Below are 19,988 nucleotides of genomic sequence, written 5' to 3' on the forward strand. Positions count from 1 at the left end.
GCCGAGGGATTCACATGTGATTGTCTACTTGACGTCAGATCTGAATTTAAAGTGCAGTTTTATACAGGAAACAGCGGGGAGCAAGGGAGGTAGCTAAAACGGGAGAAATAAAAACCAAATGTAAAGCATGAAAAGACAGTATAGGTTCATCGAGTATAAATAATGTCCTAACTTCCGTTTTGTACCTTTACAAAGTGACTATAGGTTACGGACACTTACCTAAGAAGAGAGTAGCTAGAGAGGTGGTGTCAGGATTGTGCTGGGAAAGGGAGATCATTTCAGTTGAAAAATGCTCGTGTATTATTTGTCTCGAGTCAGTGCTACTTTGTCCTGTGTTTTAGAAAAGGATTTACTCTAGGGTTCTGTACTGGTCATCTTTTTATCAGTGCTGTTTCAGTTCTGGAGTCTGAGATGCATCTATTGAGACATGAATGAATCTCATTTGATCTTTTGAATAGAAATCATCGTTGGAAACAGTTCTGCTATTACTAGCTTAGACGCAATACCTGGACTGACAGGATCCACGGTCTGGTAGGTAATAGACCAAGAGCCGGGAAATGGACCTGTCATGGGCTCCACGAATGACTAAATGAGTCTTTGTTGGAAACGAGTCAGGTACTTAGAGATGATGGTGGGAATGCTGCTGGGAGCTCTCTCCTGGCTTTTGTTTTTCTTTTCCTATTCATTTTTTGGAACATACCCTTTTTTGTTTTTAAGCAAACTTTTTTCTTTTCTAACTGTTTTGCTTTGAGGAATTAACTTTTTGCTTTCTTTATTAATTTACTGGATCTTTCAAATCATTACAACAAAATATTACACCATTCATACTGAGTGGGGGACACGCCATTCCAACTAAAAAAGTCTAAAAGGGAAAAAAGGTTTTATTTTTTTTAATTAAAGTTTTTATTTTGGGATGATTGTAGATTAACATGCTGTTGTAAAAAAATAATAGAGAAAGGTCCCACGTACCTTTTACTTAGTTTCCCCCAGTGGTAAGATCTTGCAAATCTGTGATACAGTGTTATAACTGGGAAGTCTCTATCTTTAATACAATCTGCCCATCTCGCTCAGATTTCCCCAGTTTGTATTTGTGTGTGTATTTGGTTGTATGCAAATTAATAATAGTTTCGGATTTACAGAAAAGTTACACATATAACACAGAGCGTTCCCATATCGGACACACGCTCCCGGTTTTCCTGGTTACCATCTTACTTTACCGTGGTACGTTTCTCACAGCCAATGACCGAGCTTGATACATCATTATTAAACTTCGTATTCTATTCAGATTTCATTAATTTTCTCCTAAATTCTAGATGCTCAGATGTTGATAAGTTTTACGGAGAAAGATTAAAATTCATGCATCTATATATTTAAAAAATTTTTCAGAAATTTTATCCCCAGGACCCCATGCAGGGTCCCACATCACATTTAGTCGGCATGTCGCAGGCTTCTCTAGATGGTGACGGTTTGTCAAAGCTTCCTTATTTTTGATGACCTTAACAGTTTGGAGGAGTATTGATCATTTGTTTTGTAGGATGTCCCTCAATTTGGGTTTGTCTGTTTTTCTCTTGGTTACAGATTTGGGGAGGAAGACCGCAGAGGTGAAATGCCCTTCTCAGGTTCCATCAAGGGTGATGTCGTCACGACTCACTCACTGTTGATGGGAAGCTGGGCCACGTGGCTGTTAGATTGCTCCACTGTAGTGAAGTGACTTTTTCCCCTCCTTTCCATGCTGTCCTCTTGGGAGGGAAGTCACCTCTACACAGGTACTTAGGGAGTGGGCAGTTACCCTCCGTCTCCCTGAGGGCAGAGTGTCTGTGCATAAATTATTTGGAATTTTTCTCTATGGAAGAACTTTCTCCCCCGTTCATGCATGTATTCAGTCATTTATATCAGTGTGGACTTGTGGATATTTATTTTATAGGTTAGAATACAGTACTATGTTATTTATTTTTTTGCTCAAATTGTTCCAGCTTTAGCCACTGGGAGCTCTTCCGTTTGGCTTCTGTGTCCCTTTGACATACCCTCGTCATTTGTTTTTTGGTGTTGAGCACTTATTTACTTTCTGGTATTGTAAGATGTTCTAGGCTCCCATTGTACATTTTCTCCCCCAACTGTATAATCTGACATTTCTCCAAGGAGTCCTGGTTCTTTTTATTGGAGAAGGAATATGGTGTGGGCCCTGGCTCTGCTGCTTGTTAATCCTGAAGTGTTGTGGCTTTGTGGTCTTCAGCGACAGAGCTAGGAAACAGGTGTGGGAACATACACGTCTGTACAGCATTCACTGTTGTCGGTGGGCTCTTGGAAACTACGACTTGTAGTGAAACGCTTATTGAAATCAATTTTACCATAGGCCAATTGATCTAAATGAGTTGAGTTCCTGTGCCATATTTCTGGTCACAAAAACATCACCAAACTTCCAAATAAAGATCCAAAACACTTCTAATACTAGACAGTGTAATAAACGTGAGCTATACATACGTACACGTGAGAAAGGTTAGTAAAAACAAGTTAGAGAATTATTTGCTAGCCCACCAGCCCAGTGGTGGCAGGTAGTCAGGGCTTATAATCAGCAGCTCGGTGTAGGGCAGAAGCCACCCAGACAGGAGGCCCTTCGTTGCAGCGCCCTCACACCCACCATCACTCTTACTGGGACAACTTAGACACGCCAGTTCACGTCACATGCACCGCTTTGGGATGTGGGAGGAATCCAGAGTCCCCGGAGAAAACTCACACAAACACGAGAACGTGCAAACTCTATACAGACAGTAGTCCTGGCTGGGAATCAGGGTTTTTCCCTCAAACAAAATGAAATGACCATTGAATGAAACGATATTATTCAAGGACTTACTATAATTCAATATGTATATATATATATGTATATATATATCCATCGCCACCCATATTAAACTATACCAGAGTTCATGCTGAAGTCTCCAACTCTAATTCAGTACTACATGGGTCATTCCAGCCTTCCCCTCTTGCTTATCTATAGTAACTGTGTCCACCAGGGAAATTTGGCTCTCATCTGTCACCCATGCACTTACCTGGTTAATCTCAATGTATACATGTAACAGTCTCTGAATTGTTAACCCCTTGGGGAACAACTTTGTCACTAGAGCACGTATGATTCCTTTTGTGCTTGGTTCTACACTCCACCCATTTCCAAGTCACTTAGGTAACTTTCCACCCTTTTCAGTAAGGTTTTGTCATACATTGTCATACAGGCAGGTTCTATATTAGCCAGCATTCCATCCGGGCATCTGACTGCTTAACCAGTTATTTAAGAAGTTGCATATTGCCTATTGTTTGCTCTTACACTGTGAGGTTCAGTGGGTTTTGACAGACGTGGTGTGTGGTGTCATGCATATACCACTACAGTGCCATACAAAACACTTCTGTTGCCCTAAAATCCCCGCGCTTCACCTACTCGTCCCTCTAAATCCCCTGGAACCACTGTGCTCTGTGGTTTTTGCCATTTCCAGAATGTCAGATAGATGGGGTCACACAACATGTAGCCTTTTCAGACTGACATCTTTCTTTTAGCAGTATGCACGTAATGTGTGGATGCTGGCTCATTCCTTCTGATCATTCGGTAGAGTTTCATTGTCTGACTGTATTCATGTTTCTAAATCAATCTACACGTTCTCCTTTCTTTCCCTTACCGTTTATCTGTTGAAGAACTTGGGCCTTAACTTGTTGACTTTCGTACAGTTCAGTGTTGCTGACTGCACGCTTATGGTGCAAAAGTTCAGCTTGTTCTTTTCTTCTCTGTATTTCTTGCAAATCAGTAGCAGATCCAGAGGCTACCTCAGACCTGAGCTGAGTCTTCTTTTGTGAAGACTCTGCTGTCTTAGCGCACAGACCCTCTGAGACAGCTACAGAGCAGACATTTAGAAGATTAGGTAGAAAGGAAGTAAACTTAGTTTTCAGGAACTGAAATGACCGATATTTGAGGTCTTTTATGCCTCTTCTGTTGGCCAACACCTGCGGCTGAGAGGACGAACATAAAACAGAATCGAGTCAGCAACTTTTATTATTGCTTCTTAGCAGCTCTGGTGAAACATTTGGGGGAATGAATGGGAACAACAGGTTAAAATGATGTTTTAGGAAGTTTGATTGCTCTCTCTATACATGTGTAACTGACATTTGGGAGATGATAACAAAATTTAAATTATTAATAGCCCAGGGTGGTCAATGCCATGGGGATTTTGCCTGAGGTGTGACCTTGGGCAGATCCCCAAATCCCTCAGGAGCTTCACTCGTTTCTCGTTTATGGTAACAGTACTTTCTTTATATAGCATTTTACATTTTATAAAGATTTTTCATATGTAATTTCATTTTGGTACTCATGATACACTTTTAGGTAGGTTGTTGGTAGGTTGCGTTGGCAGGTAAGTCTTCTAACCTGTTTAGGGGACACTGATTGTAAATGGCATGTGTGGGTTTTGAAATTAGATTAGTCTGACTCTGCAGTTCATGCTCCCACTGCATTATTCTGGACTGTTTTTCCAACACCACCAAGTAACATTGTTGACCCCGAAGTGGAGTCTTTTTGCCTGGCATCTAGACAGCCAAATAAACTGACACTGGGTTGTAGTGAAAGGAAAGAACATATATCTCAAAGGTACCAGTGAAAGGAAAACAGGCAGCTGATGCTCAAAGACCTTAACTCCCTGATGGTTTTCAAATGGCCTCTTTTTAAGGACAAAAATGACGAGTAAGGGGTTCCGGGTTGTGGGCTGTGTTGATTGGTCGGTTTTGATTTTAGCTTGCATGATTTTGTTAATGATTTATTTTTCCCTTGGTGTCATCATGTCCGTTGTTACTGGGGTTGAGAGGTCTTCTTTCCAAACAAACCAGAATTCTGTAACACATCTTGGGATTATGAGTCAGTGATGTTACCTTAAGAGTTGAAAAACAGAATTATTCTTCTTGGGCTTAACAGGCGACATCTTTTTCATTCAAGCAATATATTTCCTGAAACCTGTTTTAGGTCGCCAGGCTCCCGGACGTGCCTTGTCTCGTTTTTAAATCTTAAGCTGTAGTTTGCTTTGTGTCAGGCAAAGCGGCCACGACTTTTAAAATAGCTAACTGAATAATTTTAAGTAATAGCTAAATTTTCGTTTTCTGTGATGTGCTGCCACTTTTAGTAATTCTCCAATCTTGGCGGACACTGGTGGCGTGTCCTACTAATTTCACTCAGTTCTGAACTACCTGGAGAGAGGAGGAGGTGGCACAGATGAAGCCTCGGTCCCACAGACTGCACCCAGTTCAGGCACCAGTCACAAGCCTAGGTTGTCAGCTGTGCTTCCAACTGACCCTGATCCCCTCCTCGGGTTTGGTCATTTGCTAGGATGACTCAAATCTCTGGGAAACATCGACTTACGTTTACCAGGTTATTTTAAAGGATATTATGAAGGATACAGATGAACAGCCAGATGAAGAGGGAGGTACAGTGGGGGTGAGGTCTAGGGGTGAGGGTCCAGAGCAGAGGAGCTTTGGTCCCTGTGGAGTTGGGGGGTGTCCCTCTCCTGGCCTGTGGGTGCAACCCAGAAGTGAGTAAAACCGAAAGACCTAGTTCTTGCTATATCACAGTATCACAATTATGTTGCCACTTTTGTAAATCGAAGGCGATGGTCTAGATAGTCCTAAGATCTATTTCAGCTCTGAGAGGCAAAGGTCCGAGTCTGGGGAATTTATTTGTGGAGATTGTCCAACTTTGGCCGAGTCCTTTGCTTCTTAGTGTTGCAGTTTATGTAGATGATGGAATGTTTATACTTGTCCCTTTGCTTTGTATCAAAATTCATGATGGTAGAAAAGTATTTTGAGCCCTTGAAAAGTTCATGGAAGAGAATGCCCAAGAATTACACTTACCTTTACAGGGGTCGGCTTCCCCAGATCAGTCGTCGTGGGAGCTCTGGGTAACGTGCGGCATGTGCCTGGGCTCCCCGGTGCGGTCTCAGGTTTGCACGTCCCTTTGCGCTGAGCTCAGAATTCACTACCCCGAGTCATGTCCCTGGGGTGAGCCGCAGTGTTTATTTCAAGGGCCTATGCCATATAAATTCTACTTCTGTTTCGGGTTTTCCTTGCAAGTTACTGAATCTTCTTGAATTAATGTATAGGAAAAAGGGATTTAATACAGACATCATTTCAAGGGCTTTAGGAGCAATAGGTTCTAGGTTTAGTTTCCAAGAATTTCCTCTAACCTTCAGATTTCTCCTGCGGCGGTGGAACCAGGAAGGGGAAGCTGTGAGCAGGGCTGATATAGGAACCGTGCCGCCGCCTAGCAGGGAGGCTGTCGCAACCTGCTCCAGAAAAACACCCCCCCATCGCTCCCCTTCCGGACCAACTTCCGGACCAACTCTGAGCTGCAGCGTTTGATGTCGGGCTGTCTGGGGAGTTCGTTTTCTAACCTTTTCAGTGTCATTAGGAAGGAGTTAGAATACTAATAGCTAAAGCTAACCTGAACCTTATATTAGTTTCCTGTGGCTGCTGTAACGAATGACTACAAACCGGGTGGTTTAGAAACAAGTTCTGGAGGCCAGATCCCCAGGTGAGGTGTTGGCAGGGCCGGCCCCTCTCCAGGGGCCCCGCAGGAGGACCTGTTCCCGGCCTCTTCCTGCTCCTGGAGGACTTGTGGCCCGTCTGTCACTCCATTCTCTGCCTCCGTCTCACGTGGCCTTCACTCAGCTGTCTCGCCTGCCCCCCTCTAAGGACACTTGCGATGGCATTTCGGGCCCACCCAGATAATGGAGTATAATGTCATCTCAAGACCCTTAACTTAATAACATATGCAAAAATACTTTTTCAAATAATGTTCACAGGTCCTGAAGATCAGGACGAGGACATACCCTGGGGGGGCACCATCAGCCCACCATTGATCCTGGTGTGTGCAGGCAACGTCCCAGTACTTGAAAAGTGTCAGTTCATTTCATCCTCACTGTAGCTCTGGGAGGAAGAAACATACCTATTTTAAAAGTGAGGAAACCAAGGCAAAGAGAAGTTATGTAACTTACTCAGTGTTGCACAGCCAGAAAGTGGCCGAAGCAGAAAGTGAACTGTCTTAGGTGTCCTGTAACTGATGTTGAGCGATTCCCAGTAGCTGCTGCTCTGCGGCTGTAACTGAATGCAGGATTTCTAAATAGTTAAACTAGAAGCCCGGGGTCTTTCACATCAGTACGTATTTTCATTAGGATTTGGTACTTATCACTTGCCTTTGTATGAATAGCTTGAGTTTTGTTTTCAAACCTACAAATGTTAATACTGTATTACTTATGGTATCCAAGGTTTAATTCCAGCTGCTCTACTTTCTGTGCTTTAGAAACTTCTGTGGTAAAGGAACTCAGGAGATAATTATCAAACGAATTCTCTCTAGTTTAGTAATTGCTTATTTTAGGATCTAAAACTGTGCAGTAAGTGCTATTTAAATTTTAATTAAAATGAAATAAAATTTAAAATCCAGTTTCTTGGTGGCACTACCCACTTTTCAAGTTCGACAGCCACCTGTAGCCAGTGGCTGCTGTTACCGTAACGGACAGCGCAGATGCAGAACGTTTCCACCATCATAGAGCATTCTGCTGATAGAGAAATAATTCTTAGTGCTTATCGCCTATTGGTGGGCACCTGATTAATGTTAGGGAAGCACTGTCTCCCGTTCAGCTGCTCGGTCTGTCAGCTTCAGTAAACTTGCTCCACTGCTGAGTGCTAGTCCAGTAAAGCTGAGCGTCCTGTTTGTACACGTCACCCAGAGGAAGAAATTACTCGCTTACTGAGCACTGTTTTCCTCCTCTCGATGGCAGGGCTTTCTGCTTTGCTTTAATTCTCTTTACTCCCTATGAATTGCGATCATACCCCTTATAAGAAGCATTCCATAGAATTCCATAGAATTTTGAGCTCTCTGCTCAAATTCCACCTCTTGTTTACAAACTTTCCTGATTTCCCCCAATACTCTTTAGATATGATTGTTCTTTTAATTTTGATAGTGTTTTCATTTATCTCCTTAGTGTGCCCATGTGTAGTACCTCTGTATGTTTTTTATTTGGCATTATGGCTTCTTATCCCTCCTAAAGAAAGTGTACACCTTGGTGAATTTTCATAAAGGAACAGGCTTGTGTGTCTGGCGTGCAGAGGTGAGTGGGCAGCACCCAGCACTCCAGAGGTCCCCTTGCGCCCCTTCCTGGGCCCAACCCTCCGCCCTTAGGATTGTCCGCTGTCTGGCCTTACATAACCGCCAGTTACCCTTTCCTGCTTTCATGCTTTATATGCCTGGGGTATGCAGGATGTACTTCTGTGGCCAGCTTCCCTGGTGCTTGTTCCATTGGGAGAGTCACTGTGCTGCTGCATGTGCCATGAGCTCTTTTCATCACTGTGCTCTTTTATTGAATGACTATATAACAGGTTATTCTTTTTACTACTAATGAACATTTTTGTTTTTAGGTTTGAGGTATTACAGAGATTATTACCATGTTATTCTTCTACGTGTCTTTTGGTGTCCTGAATATATGCATTTCTGTTGCACATGAAGTACCTCTTTCTGTTAATGTATAAAGCTAGGAGTGGAATTACTGAATTATAGGGTATATACTTTGATCGTTGTTTTCCCTTAGTTTCTTTTTGAAAACGTGGAACCTACAAAAATAGCAAGAATACTAAAATGAAAATCATGTTCATTTATCTCCATTCATCAGACTTTTGCCCATTTCCTTCACGTCTCTCTCTACCTCGTTTTGTGAATCATTTGAGAGTTGGTTGTAGACATCATGACAATTTACCCCTAAGACCTAGAACCTTCTCCTGAATAACCACAACACAGTCATCACGTTCAGAAAGTTTAATATTGATGAAATAGTACTATCTAATATATGGTTCATAATTAAAAACCCCACTTACTCCAGTAATGTCCTTTATGACTTAAGAAAAATATATGGATTGGGATTCAATCCAGGATCATGCATTGCATTTATTTTCATGTTTCTGTAGATTCTGTTCATCTAGAGGAGTTCCCAGCCTGTTCCTTCATTACATAGATATTTTTAAAGAGCTCTCAGGTCAGTTGCTTTGCACACAGTACCGCAGTTTGGACTGGTCTCCGTGTTCTTCACCGTTAGACTCAGGCTAAGCCTTGTCGGTAGGAGGAAGACAGTTCCTTTCGGTTAACAGAAGTAGTCTCTGTGCCAACACTGTAACTGGAAATATCCAGGGCCCTAATATACATATGTGTGTGTATATAAATAATGTATTTTTTTAAATTGAGGTGAAATTACTTTAAAGTGAACAATTCACTGTATTCACAAATGTACAATCACCACCCCATCTTTATCAAGTTTCAAAACATTTCATCTGCTCCCCATTTCTCTGTGGCATATGAGGCAAATAATTGGTGTTTATGGATAATAGATTGGTGACACATCACCGGTGTGCTTGGGACCTCATAGCATGGAGCCCCAGTTATGAAATCTGATTCACTGGCCTTCAAATGAGTAGGGAACATGGGCTTTATTTAATGAAAACAAAGAAATCTAGTTGAGTGGTAAATGTATGGGTATTTATATTTGAGGCTTTCTTGCTCTGACCTGATAGTATCGGGACATGATCAATTTCTGTTTCCAGTTGTACCTGACCTGCCTTTGTTTAATTACTACAGTTCCTTTTTGTGCAGCTAAAATTCTTGAAGCACTTTTTTTTAAGGCAGATTTTTCTTTCATGAAGTTCTGCAAAAGAATAGGTGAAACAGCCTAAAATTCAGGGCTTAATTTGTGTGTATATTTAAAACATTTTGTGTTTTAAGGGAAAATAATGGTGGTAAGTATTAAAATTGTATACTTACTCTGCTAAGAATCATTATGAGTTTATATTTTCAAGGTAATGCTAGCCTTTAATTTCTTTGTTTTATATACCTATATATGGGGGCTGGGTTTATTTGTTTATTAAGCTCATAGAGGAATTTTTTTGAAAGTCGTGGTCATGCCTTTAAAATAGTGATTACAATGGAAAATAAAGAGTTTTTAACAATAAAGTGATACAAATAAAAAGCACTGCTTAATCTTTCCGTTTCTTTACATCTGCAGTTTTTGAATAGTAAATAAATTCTAGCTGGTGGTTATAACTAAGAATCTCCAGGATCCTGTTCCCAACAGTTTTTATAACTAAAGGAGTGAAATTTCCCATGGTTCTTGGAAACCTCATTTGTCGTACACTTAATACAACAGTGTTTGTAATTCTAAAATTTCCCGTGTTACTGAAAACAATTACAGTTAGTTAATTCCTTTGCTGTATCAGTGGAAGAGTAAATAGATGATACAATTACTATTTCCACTTCTGCAGCATTTTAGAAGTTCTTTAAAATAAGCCTCCGCCTCCCGTGGCATTGCATTAGCGCGTCGGTGCTCACCTGGCACGAGGGCACCTCCGGGATGTAGTGGGTAGAGGCGCGGCTGCTCCCAAACACCCTACGGTGCACGGTGCCCCTTCCCCCGCCCCCTCCACACACATATTGCCGGGCCCCCAATATCCATTGTACTGCTGTTGAGAAGCCCTGCATTGGGGCTAAACCTTATGGGGTTTGCAGAGATAACCTCTTCAGATTGTTTGAAAAAAATAATTAAGTGCCATTTAATGATCAGATTTGAATTTGTGTTTCGAGAGAGAAAATTGTACATGCAGTTGAAAGATGAGGACGCGGGCATGCCGACATTCTTGCAAGGCTGTGGTTCTAGAATGAGCATCAGAATCGTGTGTGGGGCTTGTTAGACTAGACCCTCGCTGGCGAGGGGGACTGGCGCGGCTTACGAGCTCCAGGTTGGCCGTGTGTTCTGCGGAGCCAATGCAAAGGCGCCTCTGGGAGTGGACACAGCGTGTGCGCGGTTCTTCTTTGTCTAGTTTGTCTCCTGACCTAGTGCTGCAGCTCAGCGCTCTCGCCCCTTCTGGAGTGGACCTCCTCACACCCTCCCCTCTCATCTCCTCCCGTCCGGTTCTGCTGCTTCTGGAGGCCTCAGAAGTCACTGGTGTCCCTGTGCGTTCTGTAATACAGGTTTGAGACTATGCCCAGGCCCTGCCCTGCGTGACAGGCGAATGCTCGGCCTGTCACCGCCACACTTGGCACTTGCCTTGGTCTTGTGTGCACAGAGTAAAGCTCAGGGGCAGCCTCTGACTGAGTGGGAGAGTGGGCTCTTGGAGGCAGTCGGGTTCTACCTGTGTCACAGACGTGTACCCTGTGAGTTTCTTCATGTCAGAAGGGCTTAAAACCTTCTTGATGGGGCGTTTGTAAGGACTGAAGGGGATACATTGAAAGACCCCGGCACCAGTGTCGAGCAAGTGTTCAGCAGGTAGTATGTAATGTTTGTGTTGCCAGCTGTGGTTTCCAGAGGCCCTTTCAGATTAACCTTCCCTTCCGCGCACCCTGTTTTGTACCGTCTTCATCTCTGCCCCTCGCCCCTGTTAAGACAGAAGTGAATTACATACTGTGGGTGGTATCATCTCGGGTTAGAAATTCAATCCAATAGCCTGTAGGGGATTTACAGTTAAAATAAGTGTGATTGTCATACCGTGCTAGAAAATGGGCATTTTTGTGGTGTGGGTACAAGACTTGTTCACTACTGTGCTCAAAATTTAGGTTTCTATGGTCTAGTTCTTGGCTGTATAAACTGTGCCTTTTACTTGTTCCTGTATTTTGTTCTAATTCTTGTCCTTATCTGTCCACTTGTTCATTTATTGCTTCTAAATTTGCTGTGGTTAGGGAACCTGGATTATCAAATTTAAAATTATGTCCAGGTTCAGGGCGCGTAGGTTGTGAGTTGCTGGCCTGGAATAGGGCTGGGGGCTGGGGTTGGGGTGCTTGTCAGGATGGGGGGAAAAGAGAATGCAGACTTTGCTTCTAAAGCTGCATGTGGTGACCATCCAGGTAGCTCACGGGTTTTGGTCATTGCGACTGTGGGCTGATTTTTCTTACCTGGAGCTAGTGTTGAGCTAAATGAACTCAGTACCTTTGGGCCAATTGAAAGAAAGATCATTTGGCGTAGTAAGACAGAGGAAATCCCTGCTTTCCTTCCCTCCCATAGCTGTGCCCCCCATGGGTGGACCACCTTGCTCGAATGTTTCTCTCTGGCAACTTCTGTCATACCACGTGCTGGTTTTTAATGCTCTTCTCTGAATTTCAGGCCAAGTCGTGCGTCTGTCACGTTTGTGGTATCCACCTGAACAGGCTTCACTCTTGCCTCCACTGTGTCTTCTTTGGCTGTTTCACAAAGAAACATATTCACGAACATGCGAAGTCGAAACGGCACAACCTGGGTAAGGCACTCGCTCTCCTGAGAGGACGTTGGGCGTTGGGAGTCGTCAGAGCCCGTCTTTGTGTTCTTTGAATTTGGATGTGTACTTCCACTCTTCCAAAAGTCCACTTCTTTGATCTAAAATAATTTGTGGCCTCCTTGTGACACTGTACAGGGGAAATGAAAACGATAAACTGAACTCAAATGGATTATTGTACCCACCTTGCCTTATGGCATTTAAGTTGGTGTTAATATTTTGTGCAATCTTAAATGATAAATTCTGGTGGGTTACTCCTTATATTCAGCTAACTTTCTTTGAAAAGTGCTTTTTTCTTTAGTGGAATATCAGAGCCTCAATTTCCCTGTGGAAAAAAATGGTTAGAACTAGATTAGGTAAAAATTGGCAAAGGAATCTCTTTAATGCCGTATTAGGTTATTGATGTCAAAATGGAGTTGCGTGTACATAGGTGATTTTTATTGCTTTCAGTAATGGAGTTTATTATTTTCAGTAATACAAGTTCATGAAAAGGCTAACAACACTGTGTGGCATCAAGATAAATTTGCCTTTCATATACTTACAAATTTAAACTCATACATTCTGGAAGTTACCATAAAGCAAAGTTCTGCTCTTGGTTTTATTTTCTGCATGTTAAGTGTTTGTCTCCTTCAGAATAGTGTTTGCTGTTAAATGATTGTGAGGTTGTTAGGATATCCTTAAGAAAATCAATCACTTTCAAAAGGTAGTAAGCCAGGGAACCTATTCTAGAAAATACTTCACGTGGGCCTATCAATTCCAGTTAAAGATATTTTTAGGTCTTTAAAAAAAAAGTTCTGTAGTCTGGTGCTTTCTTGAAAACATTAGCCTAAAAAGCCCTAATTGAACATGGTATTTCACAAGGGTGTATAATAAAATCAGTGCGTTAATCCATGTCCCTTAAAGCTCCATGTAAGCCGTGCACAAAGATAAAGCTGACATTGACACAAATAGTATGTCTATTTTTTTCTTAATCTTTTTTTGATTTAAGGCAACAAATCTCTGCCTTATATGATGTGTTTATGTGCCAGTTATTTTATTATAGACGCAGGCAGGCGGTCACCTCAGTATTGTGCTGTTTGCAATAGCTACAATTATAATGGAAACAGGAATGTCTAGGTGACATGTGCTACTTCATATTAAAGAAAGCATGAAAATGTATATAACAAAGTCTGTTCCTCACTTCATTACCTTGAGTTTTAGGAGGTTTTTTTTAAGGTAGTAGAGATGGAACGTGGCCAGTTGGACACGACTTATTTGGAATTGATGGCTTATAGCAAGCATTTGCAGAATGGCTGCTTGGAATGTGGGGCTCAGACTGTGACAGTGAGCTAACTGGCCTTTTTGGAAGGAGAGCTAATGGCCCTGACAGGGCTCACAGCTGTGGGTGAGCAGACCACAGGTCCTGTGGGGGGTGGGGAGGGGGAGGGAGACAGAGCAGCAAGTGACTGCTGCTTACATTGAGTAACCAGAGGGGAAAGACGCTGATGGGGACAGTGTGGGTGCGATAGAATTCTGACGTAGCTACTTAACGTAGATCTGTGCTTTTAATAATATAAACGAAGGGTACTCTTGCCACATCTGATTCTCAGAACTGACCTGTTTAGGCTGCTATCACAGCTGTGCTGTGATTCGGTGTGCTTAAAGGGTTATGGGAAACTGGAAACACTGGAAATAGATTTCCATCTAAGAAAGTTGTCTGAAGAATCTTGTTACCCTGCATCATCTATAAAAAAACTCACTTCAGAAATTTGTGGTGTTAATTCATTTTGTCAACCTGATTGACAAACTCTGCCTCTACTTTTACTAGAAAGAGTGTTTATTAAGTTTGCTTTAAGAAACAGAACTATGAGCTGGGAGGAAGATATGCTAGCTCTTTGCTGAGTCCAAGATACTGAAGGTTTCATACGTTTTTTGTTAACAAACTGGAAATTAGTTTTATGTGTCCAGGTGGGGCAGAGGAGAGGGAGCAGGAGAGAGCAGCCGAAGTATAAACTTGTGACTGCTAGAGAAGAAAAAGGGGGGTCGACAGCCCCGACCCCGACCTTGGGTGCATTTTGGTCTTCCCTGACTGGCCAGGGGCAGATCCGTGCCCCCAGCTGGGCGTCTCACGCTGCTGCTGCCACGCATTGCACACCCACCTCATAGGCTGTTTATACTTGGGTGGTCATTTTATGAAGGGTGCTTTGCAGAATGTTCAGTGGCCATTTAATGGAGCAGTTGAATGGAGGAGGAGCAAGGAGCCTTGATTTCCTGGTGGCCAAGTTCTCCCCCCCCCGCCCCCCCGGAATATCCAATAATACAGTATTATGGGACCTGAAGTGGATTGTTAGGAAATTTCTCATTGGGTATCTGGTTTTTACTAGAGGAGTTGAGAGGCCTAAGGTGAGTCTTGTCTGAATGTTGGGGATGATGCACTTACCAATAGAAGGTAAGTAGCAGTAGGGTCCTGTGGAAGGACAGAGGAACACGTATGGCATGAAACAAGGAGGGTCTGCACTCTGATGAAAGATTCCACTTCCTTTGTCCATCCTGCCCTATAAAATTCCCTTCATGTGATAAAATACACACAGCTGAAAAAAGAACTTACTCTAATTTGGTGTAGTCAGTCAGATTTGCTGATCAACTTCATCTATACCAGTAGGTGCGCTAAACTGAACGTTGGAATCCCAGGTAACTGAGGTTTTTGCACTAGAGAAAGAAATTCGGAGCTGTTTGATTTCCTACTTTATAGTTTCGTATAGGTTTTTGTTTTATGTTGAGTCACAAAGGTGCTTGGATTTTGCCTGTATGAGCTACAAACAGTGTAAAAGGAATGCCTTTAGCTTTGTTCCATGCATCTTAGAAGAATGATTTCAGTTGCACAAAAGAGTGTGTGTGGGTGTGGGAGGGGTGGGGGTGCAGGATATCGGTCAGCTCACCTCTGAGTGGTGAGGTTCTCCTTCCTTTCTCAAGGCCATCCTGTGACCAAAGGAGAAAGACGTGCCCGTGCATGTGTAGTGCCTGTGTCAGCTGATGGCTTGGGAATTGCCGAGTCAGCTGATGTATAAAAACAAAACCAGTAGGAGAGCCCGTATAACAAGGGAGAGCCCATCTCCACATTTATTTCGCTCTTATCCAGACAGCTGGATTACTGTATTTCACCACTTGGTCTTGGTGCAGTCAGGCTTTGTCCTTGGACTAGTTATTTTGACTATAAAATCATTTTCCAAATGAACTACCTTGATGGTAGGTGTTGCTTTGCGTTTTTAAACTGTATATTGAGGTGAAATTTGCAGAACATACAATTAAACATTTTAAAGTGTACAGGTTCGTGACATTTAGTCATTGGCGATGTTGTGCGACCACCTTCTCGGCCTTCAGAACGTCGTCACTTCAGAGTACCCCATATCTGTTACCTGCCCGTTCTTCCCTCACCCAGCCCCACAGCCATTCATCCGCTTTGTGTCTCTGTGAACGTATTCTGAATGTTTCATGTAAAAGGAATCACACAGTCTGTGACCTTTGTGTAGCTTCTCTCTCTTAGCGTGTCTTCAAGATTCATCCCTGTTGTTGCGTGTCAGTCTTTCATTCCTTCATAGGGCTGTATAATAAATACTCTGTTTGGAGATCGACCACATTTTACTTACTAATCCGGTGATAGACATTGTTTCCACTTTGGGGTTCTTATAAATAGTGCTGCTATAAACGTTCGTGTGTAAGTTTCTGTGTGGACATGTTTTGTTTTTTTTTTTTTTTTTGGATATATTCCTGGCAATTAAATGGCATATTCTAGATAGTAAATCCTTATCAGATACATGATTTGCAGATATTTTATCCCATCCTGTAGGTTGTGTTTTCACTTTCTTAATAATGTCTTTTGTTTTTCAATTTTGGTGAAGTCCAGTTTACCTTTTTTTCTTTTGATGCTTGTGCTTTTCGTGTTAAATATAAGAATCCATTGCCAAATCCGAGGTTGTGAAGATGTACTCATAATTTTCTTCTAAGAGTTTTATACCTTTAGCTCTTAGATTTAGGTCACTGATCCATTTTGAGTTAATTTTTGTAGATAGTGTAAGGTAAGGGTCCAGCTTCACTCTTTCGTGTGTGATTATCCAGTTGTCCGAGTACCACTGGTTGAAAAGACTGTCCTTTCCCCACTGTTGACACCCCTTTGTGATGAAGTGTTGCCGTGGAAAGTGCCCTGAAGAAGGACTCACCTTGAACACGCACTGAAACAAGCACACACCTTTCCCAGGCTGGTAGTTCTGCTGTTGGCTGTGTGTTTGGCACCGTTTTCATGAACGCCTCGCTTCTCAGAAATTGTCATCATCCTCATTACGGGCTTGTCTCTGACTGGATTTCTCTTCGATGTCCCCATGCCATGACTGTGCCGTTAAGGAGTATGTGGTGCCCAAGGGCAGCTGGCTGAGCTCGTGGGGACACTGACGGGCTTGCAAAGAGTGTTTTGGAGTCTTTTTTGCGAGGGGAAGGGGTAGACATGGGATCCTTAAATCATTATTTGAGTCTTAATAGACTTGTTTTAAAGGACTTGACAGACCCACCACAGTGTTACTGATCTGTGTCATGGTACCAAGACATGAAATATGATAAAGAGCTGTGATTTTTTTTAAGACATTACTGTTTACCAGGTTGTGTACTGTAGTTACATGTATTCGTATGATCATCCCACAGACCTGTGCGGTATTAGGGCTGTTATTGTCAGTTACACCCAAAGGGAAACTGAGGCTCAGAGGAAGTAATTTATCAAAGGTACATAACTACCAAGTGGCAGAACTAGGATTAATATCACTTATTCTAAGTTCGTGCTGTTTCCTTTGTACTGCGTTACCTCTCAAACATCTGATAATGCTTGGTGATTTCTAAGCCCAAAAAGTTACTTTTAATTATTGGATTGAGATAGTGCCTTTCTTCCACTTCTCAAAGGACTTTATCTTATTCATCTTTATAATGAAGTAATTAGGAGCCAGCTGTCACCCCTATTTTATAGATGACGCAGCTGAGAAAGTACATAAGACCCACTCACAGGTGGACAGCAGGCACTCTGGATCAAGAAGTCAAGGTTATCTGGTCAGACGATAATTTCCTGCTGTTCTTGCAGAAAGAGTAGGCAAGAAACTTCTGCATTCCTTTCTTGTAACAGTTCCAGGAATTGTAGACGTAGTGAAACATAGTTAACTGTACGTCAGGCCAAGAACCCCGATGGACGGATCTTACTCAGTGAAAGTTTCCCCTTGTTTTAAGTGTCGCTCTTTCAAAGGCCAAGCATCCCTGATGCTTGTTGGGTCTTTTGTAAAATAGGGATGCGGCACCTCGTTCTCACTCAGATTCCTCAGCCTTTGGTGTGAGCTTCCAGAGAAAAGGTACATACCTCTTCTGTTTAGGACACACTACCTGAAGAGGGAGGAAACCCTTTTGTAATAACAGGGTTCTATAATTTGAGTAGAGAAATGGTACAAACACTCCAACGTCTTAAAAACTTACATGTCTAATTTGTGTTCTTCAGCATTACCTTTTCGTTTTTAATTACATTTTGTCTCTCTTCCCTCCTTTGTCTCTTTAGCCATAGAGCTTATGTATGGAGGTATCTACTGCTTTTTGTGTCAGGACTACATATACGACAGAGACATGGAAATCATTGCCAAAGAGGAACAACGGAAAGCTTGGAAAATGCAAGGTTTGGTTCTGCCTAGATTGATGCGCCTGATTTGTGTCTTAGTCCTGCGTTTCCTCATGTTTGTCAAGCGCAAAACTCACCAAAAGAAAGATCAATATCTAGGGGGAGAGTCAGTGGAGGGAGGTAGGAGAAGGTAGAAAGAGCCTCCCACCGTCCTGCTGGCTCCCTGTGGAGCCAGCCTGGGCCAGCACAGGCAGGTTAGAGGACCAGCTGTGCAGGTACAAAGGCCTGTTGCTTCCCACAGCTTCCCGGAGCTGCCTCCGCCACACGTTTCCCGCAGGCCATGGCTGCTGTGAGGGGCTCTGCTGCAGTAGAGACGATGCACTAGCTCTTAATGTTCTCCCATTTAAGGGCTTATTCGTAGGTACAGCAGCCGCAAGGCCACGTCCCCATCTAGTCCCTGAAGAATAGTTTGCCGTGAGCTCTCCAGCGTTCCAGAAAACCGTCTCTCCTCAGTAATACTAAAAATGTTAAATATTAAAAAATTAAATATAAAAAACTATTTAACATGTACCTGGTTCCTTCCAGGAAGGCACACTTTTCTGATTACATTATTATAGAATCTCTTATAAAGCTCTGAACTGTTTGGGTTACGTTTGATCTGTGTCAACAGAATGAAGTACCCCTTCAGCACCCTAGTTTAGCACTTTCACTGTGACAATCATCTGTAGTCAAATGAGATTCCCATGCCGCTGACTGCGGCGTCCACCTTGACCCCACGAGCTCAGGGGGCCACAAAGGAAGTTTTGGGAAGCAGTGTACATTTTTCTATATTTTTGTGTTTTTCAAGAATGAAGAACAATAGGAAATTTTTATACTTTAATCATTTATTTTAATAAAATGTAGCACCTTAACTGTATTTACTGAAAAATAGAGAAACTGTAATTATTTTTGACACATTTTGGAGAACAAATTTGAAATCAGGTAATGCAGTGAAAAGGTTAGGCTTTCCCTCTCCTGTGTAGTGCCCCAGTGGCCATGGGACCATTGTGGCTTCTTATTTGTTGTCACTTCCACACACAAGGTGCCTTCATCGAGACGTGGTCAGGGGTATACACAAACATTGTGCAACCCCTTGTCTTAGCGTTCACTTTGTTCTTTTTGACTTCCCTGATTTGTTGTCCTTTTTTTTTTAGTTCATTTCCACATGTGCTCATTCCGTTATGACAGTGACAGGTGTAGTTTCTCCCGTGTGACTGCTGAGCGTCTCTCAACTGGCAGAAGCATCACTGTTTACAAAGAGAACATATAACCAAGCATCTGTTTTACAAATTTTTGCCTTAATTGTTCTGCTTTAAAAACAATGCCTTTTTTTTGAGAAAGGAAGAATAGAAACAGTTACTCTCAGAGATGAGAACTGTTTGTGTTTAACAAATCTTTTCTGGAAAACAACCACTTGGACTTCAGCTTCAAATTCTTTTCCCCCTAAAAAATTTAGTAACATTGATCTGAGTAAAAATTAGTAAAAAATTAGTAAAAATTAGTAACATTGATCTGAGTATACTGTTTCTTTGTACAGAACACTAAGCCACAAGGCTAAGAAATGTGTGTGCACCAGAGTCAAGTAGAATTCTTCTAAAATCTTTCTGCAGTTCCACCTGTCAGTGAGATGCTAGTCTATTAAAGTTGGTTGAAAGATGCAGAAATTTTAGGTAGTGAATAGGGTGTGTATTAGGATGAAATGTGATACTAATTAGCATTTATAGCCTTCTTGTCTCTGGTTTAAATCTCTTATGGGTACGGCTGCTCAACAAGATACATTTTTCAAAATATATTTAAAAAAATGCGTTTTCTATCTGTCAGCTTTACTCATTCACCAGAGAATGCTTCGTCTAAGTTGCCAAGTACTTCCCATTGGTGCTGATGCCACATTCTCTCTCCTCGAGGATCAAAGGCTGTGAGAAAACAGCCACCTTGGCATTAATGTCAGGGTAGCTTTCATTAGAGGTACTGCTTTCCTTATTGCAGGAAACAGCTCATTCACAGCACATTCTCTAAAGGAAATTCC

At 42.2% G+C, this 19,988-nt stretch overlaps 1 protein-coding gene across 1 annotated transcript in view; it reads left to right on the forward strand.

Annotated features, from left to right (window-relative positions):
- Positions 1–19,988, forward strand: part of USP22 (ubiquitin specific peptidase 22) — a 46,679-nt gene that overhangs the window by 7,560 nt on the left and 19,131 nt on the right. Inside the window, exons 2-3 of the mRNA XM_081027820.1 lie at positions 12,159–12,291; positions 17,867–17,980. Of these exons, the coding sequence (XP_080883946.1) occupies positions 12,159–12,291; positions 17,867–17,980 (247 nt within the window). The remainder of the gene's footprint in view (positions 1–12,158; positions 12,292–17,866; positions 17,981–19,988) is intronic.

The sequence above is a fragment of the Rhinolophus hipposideros genome (assembly GCF_964194185.1).
Source record: "Rhinolophus hipposideros genome assembly, chromosome: 20".
NCBI classification, from domain to species: domain Eukaryota; kingdom Metazoa; phylum Chordata; class Mammalia; order Chiroptera; family Rhinolophidae; genus Rhinolophus; species Rhinolophus hipposideros.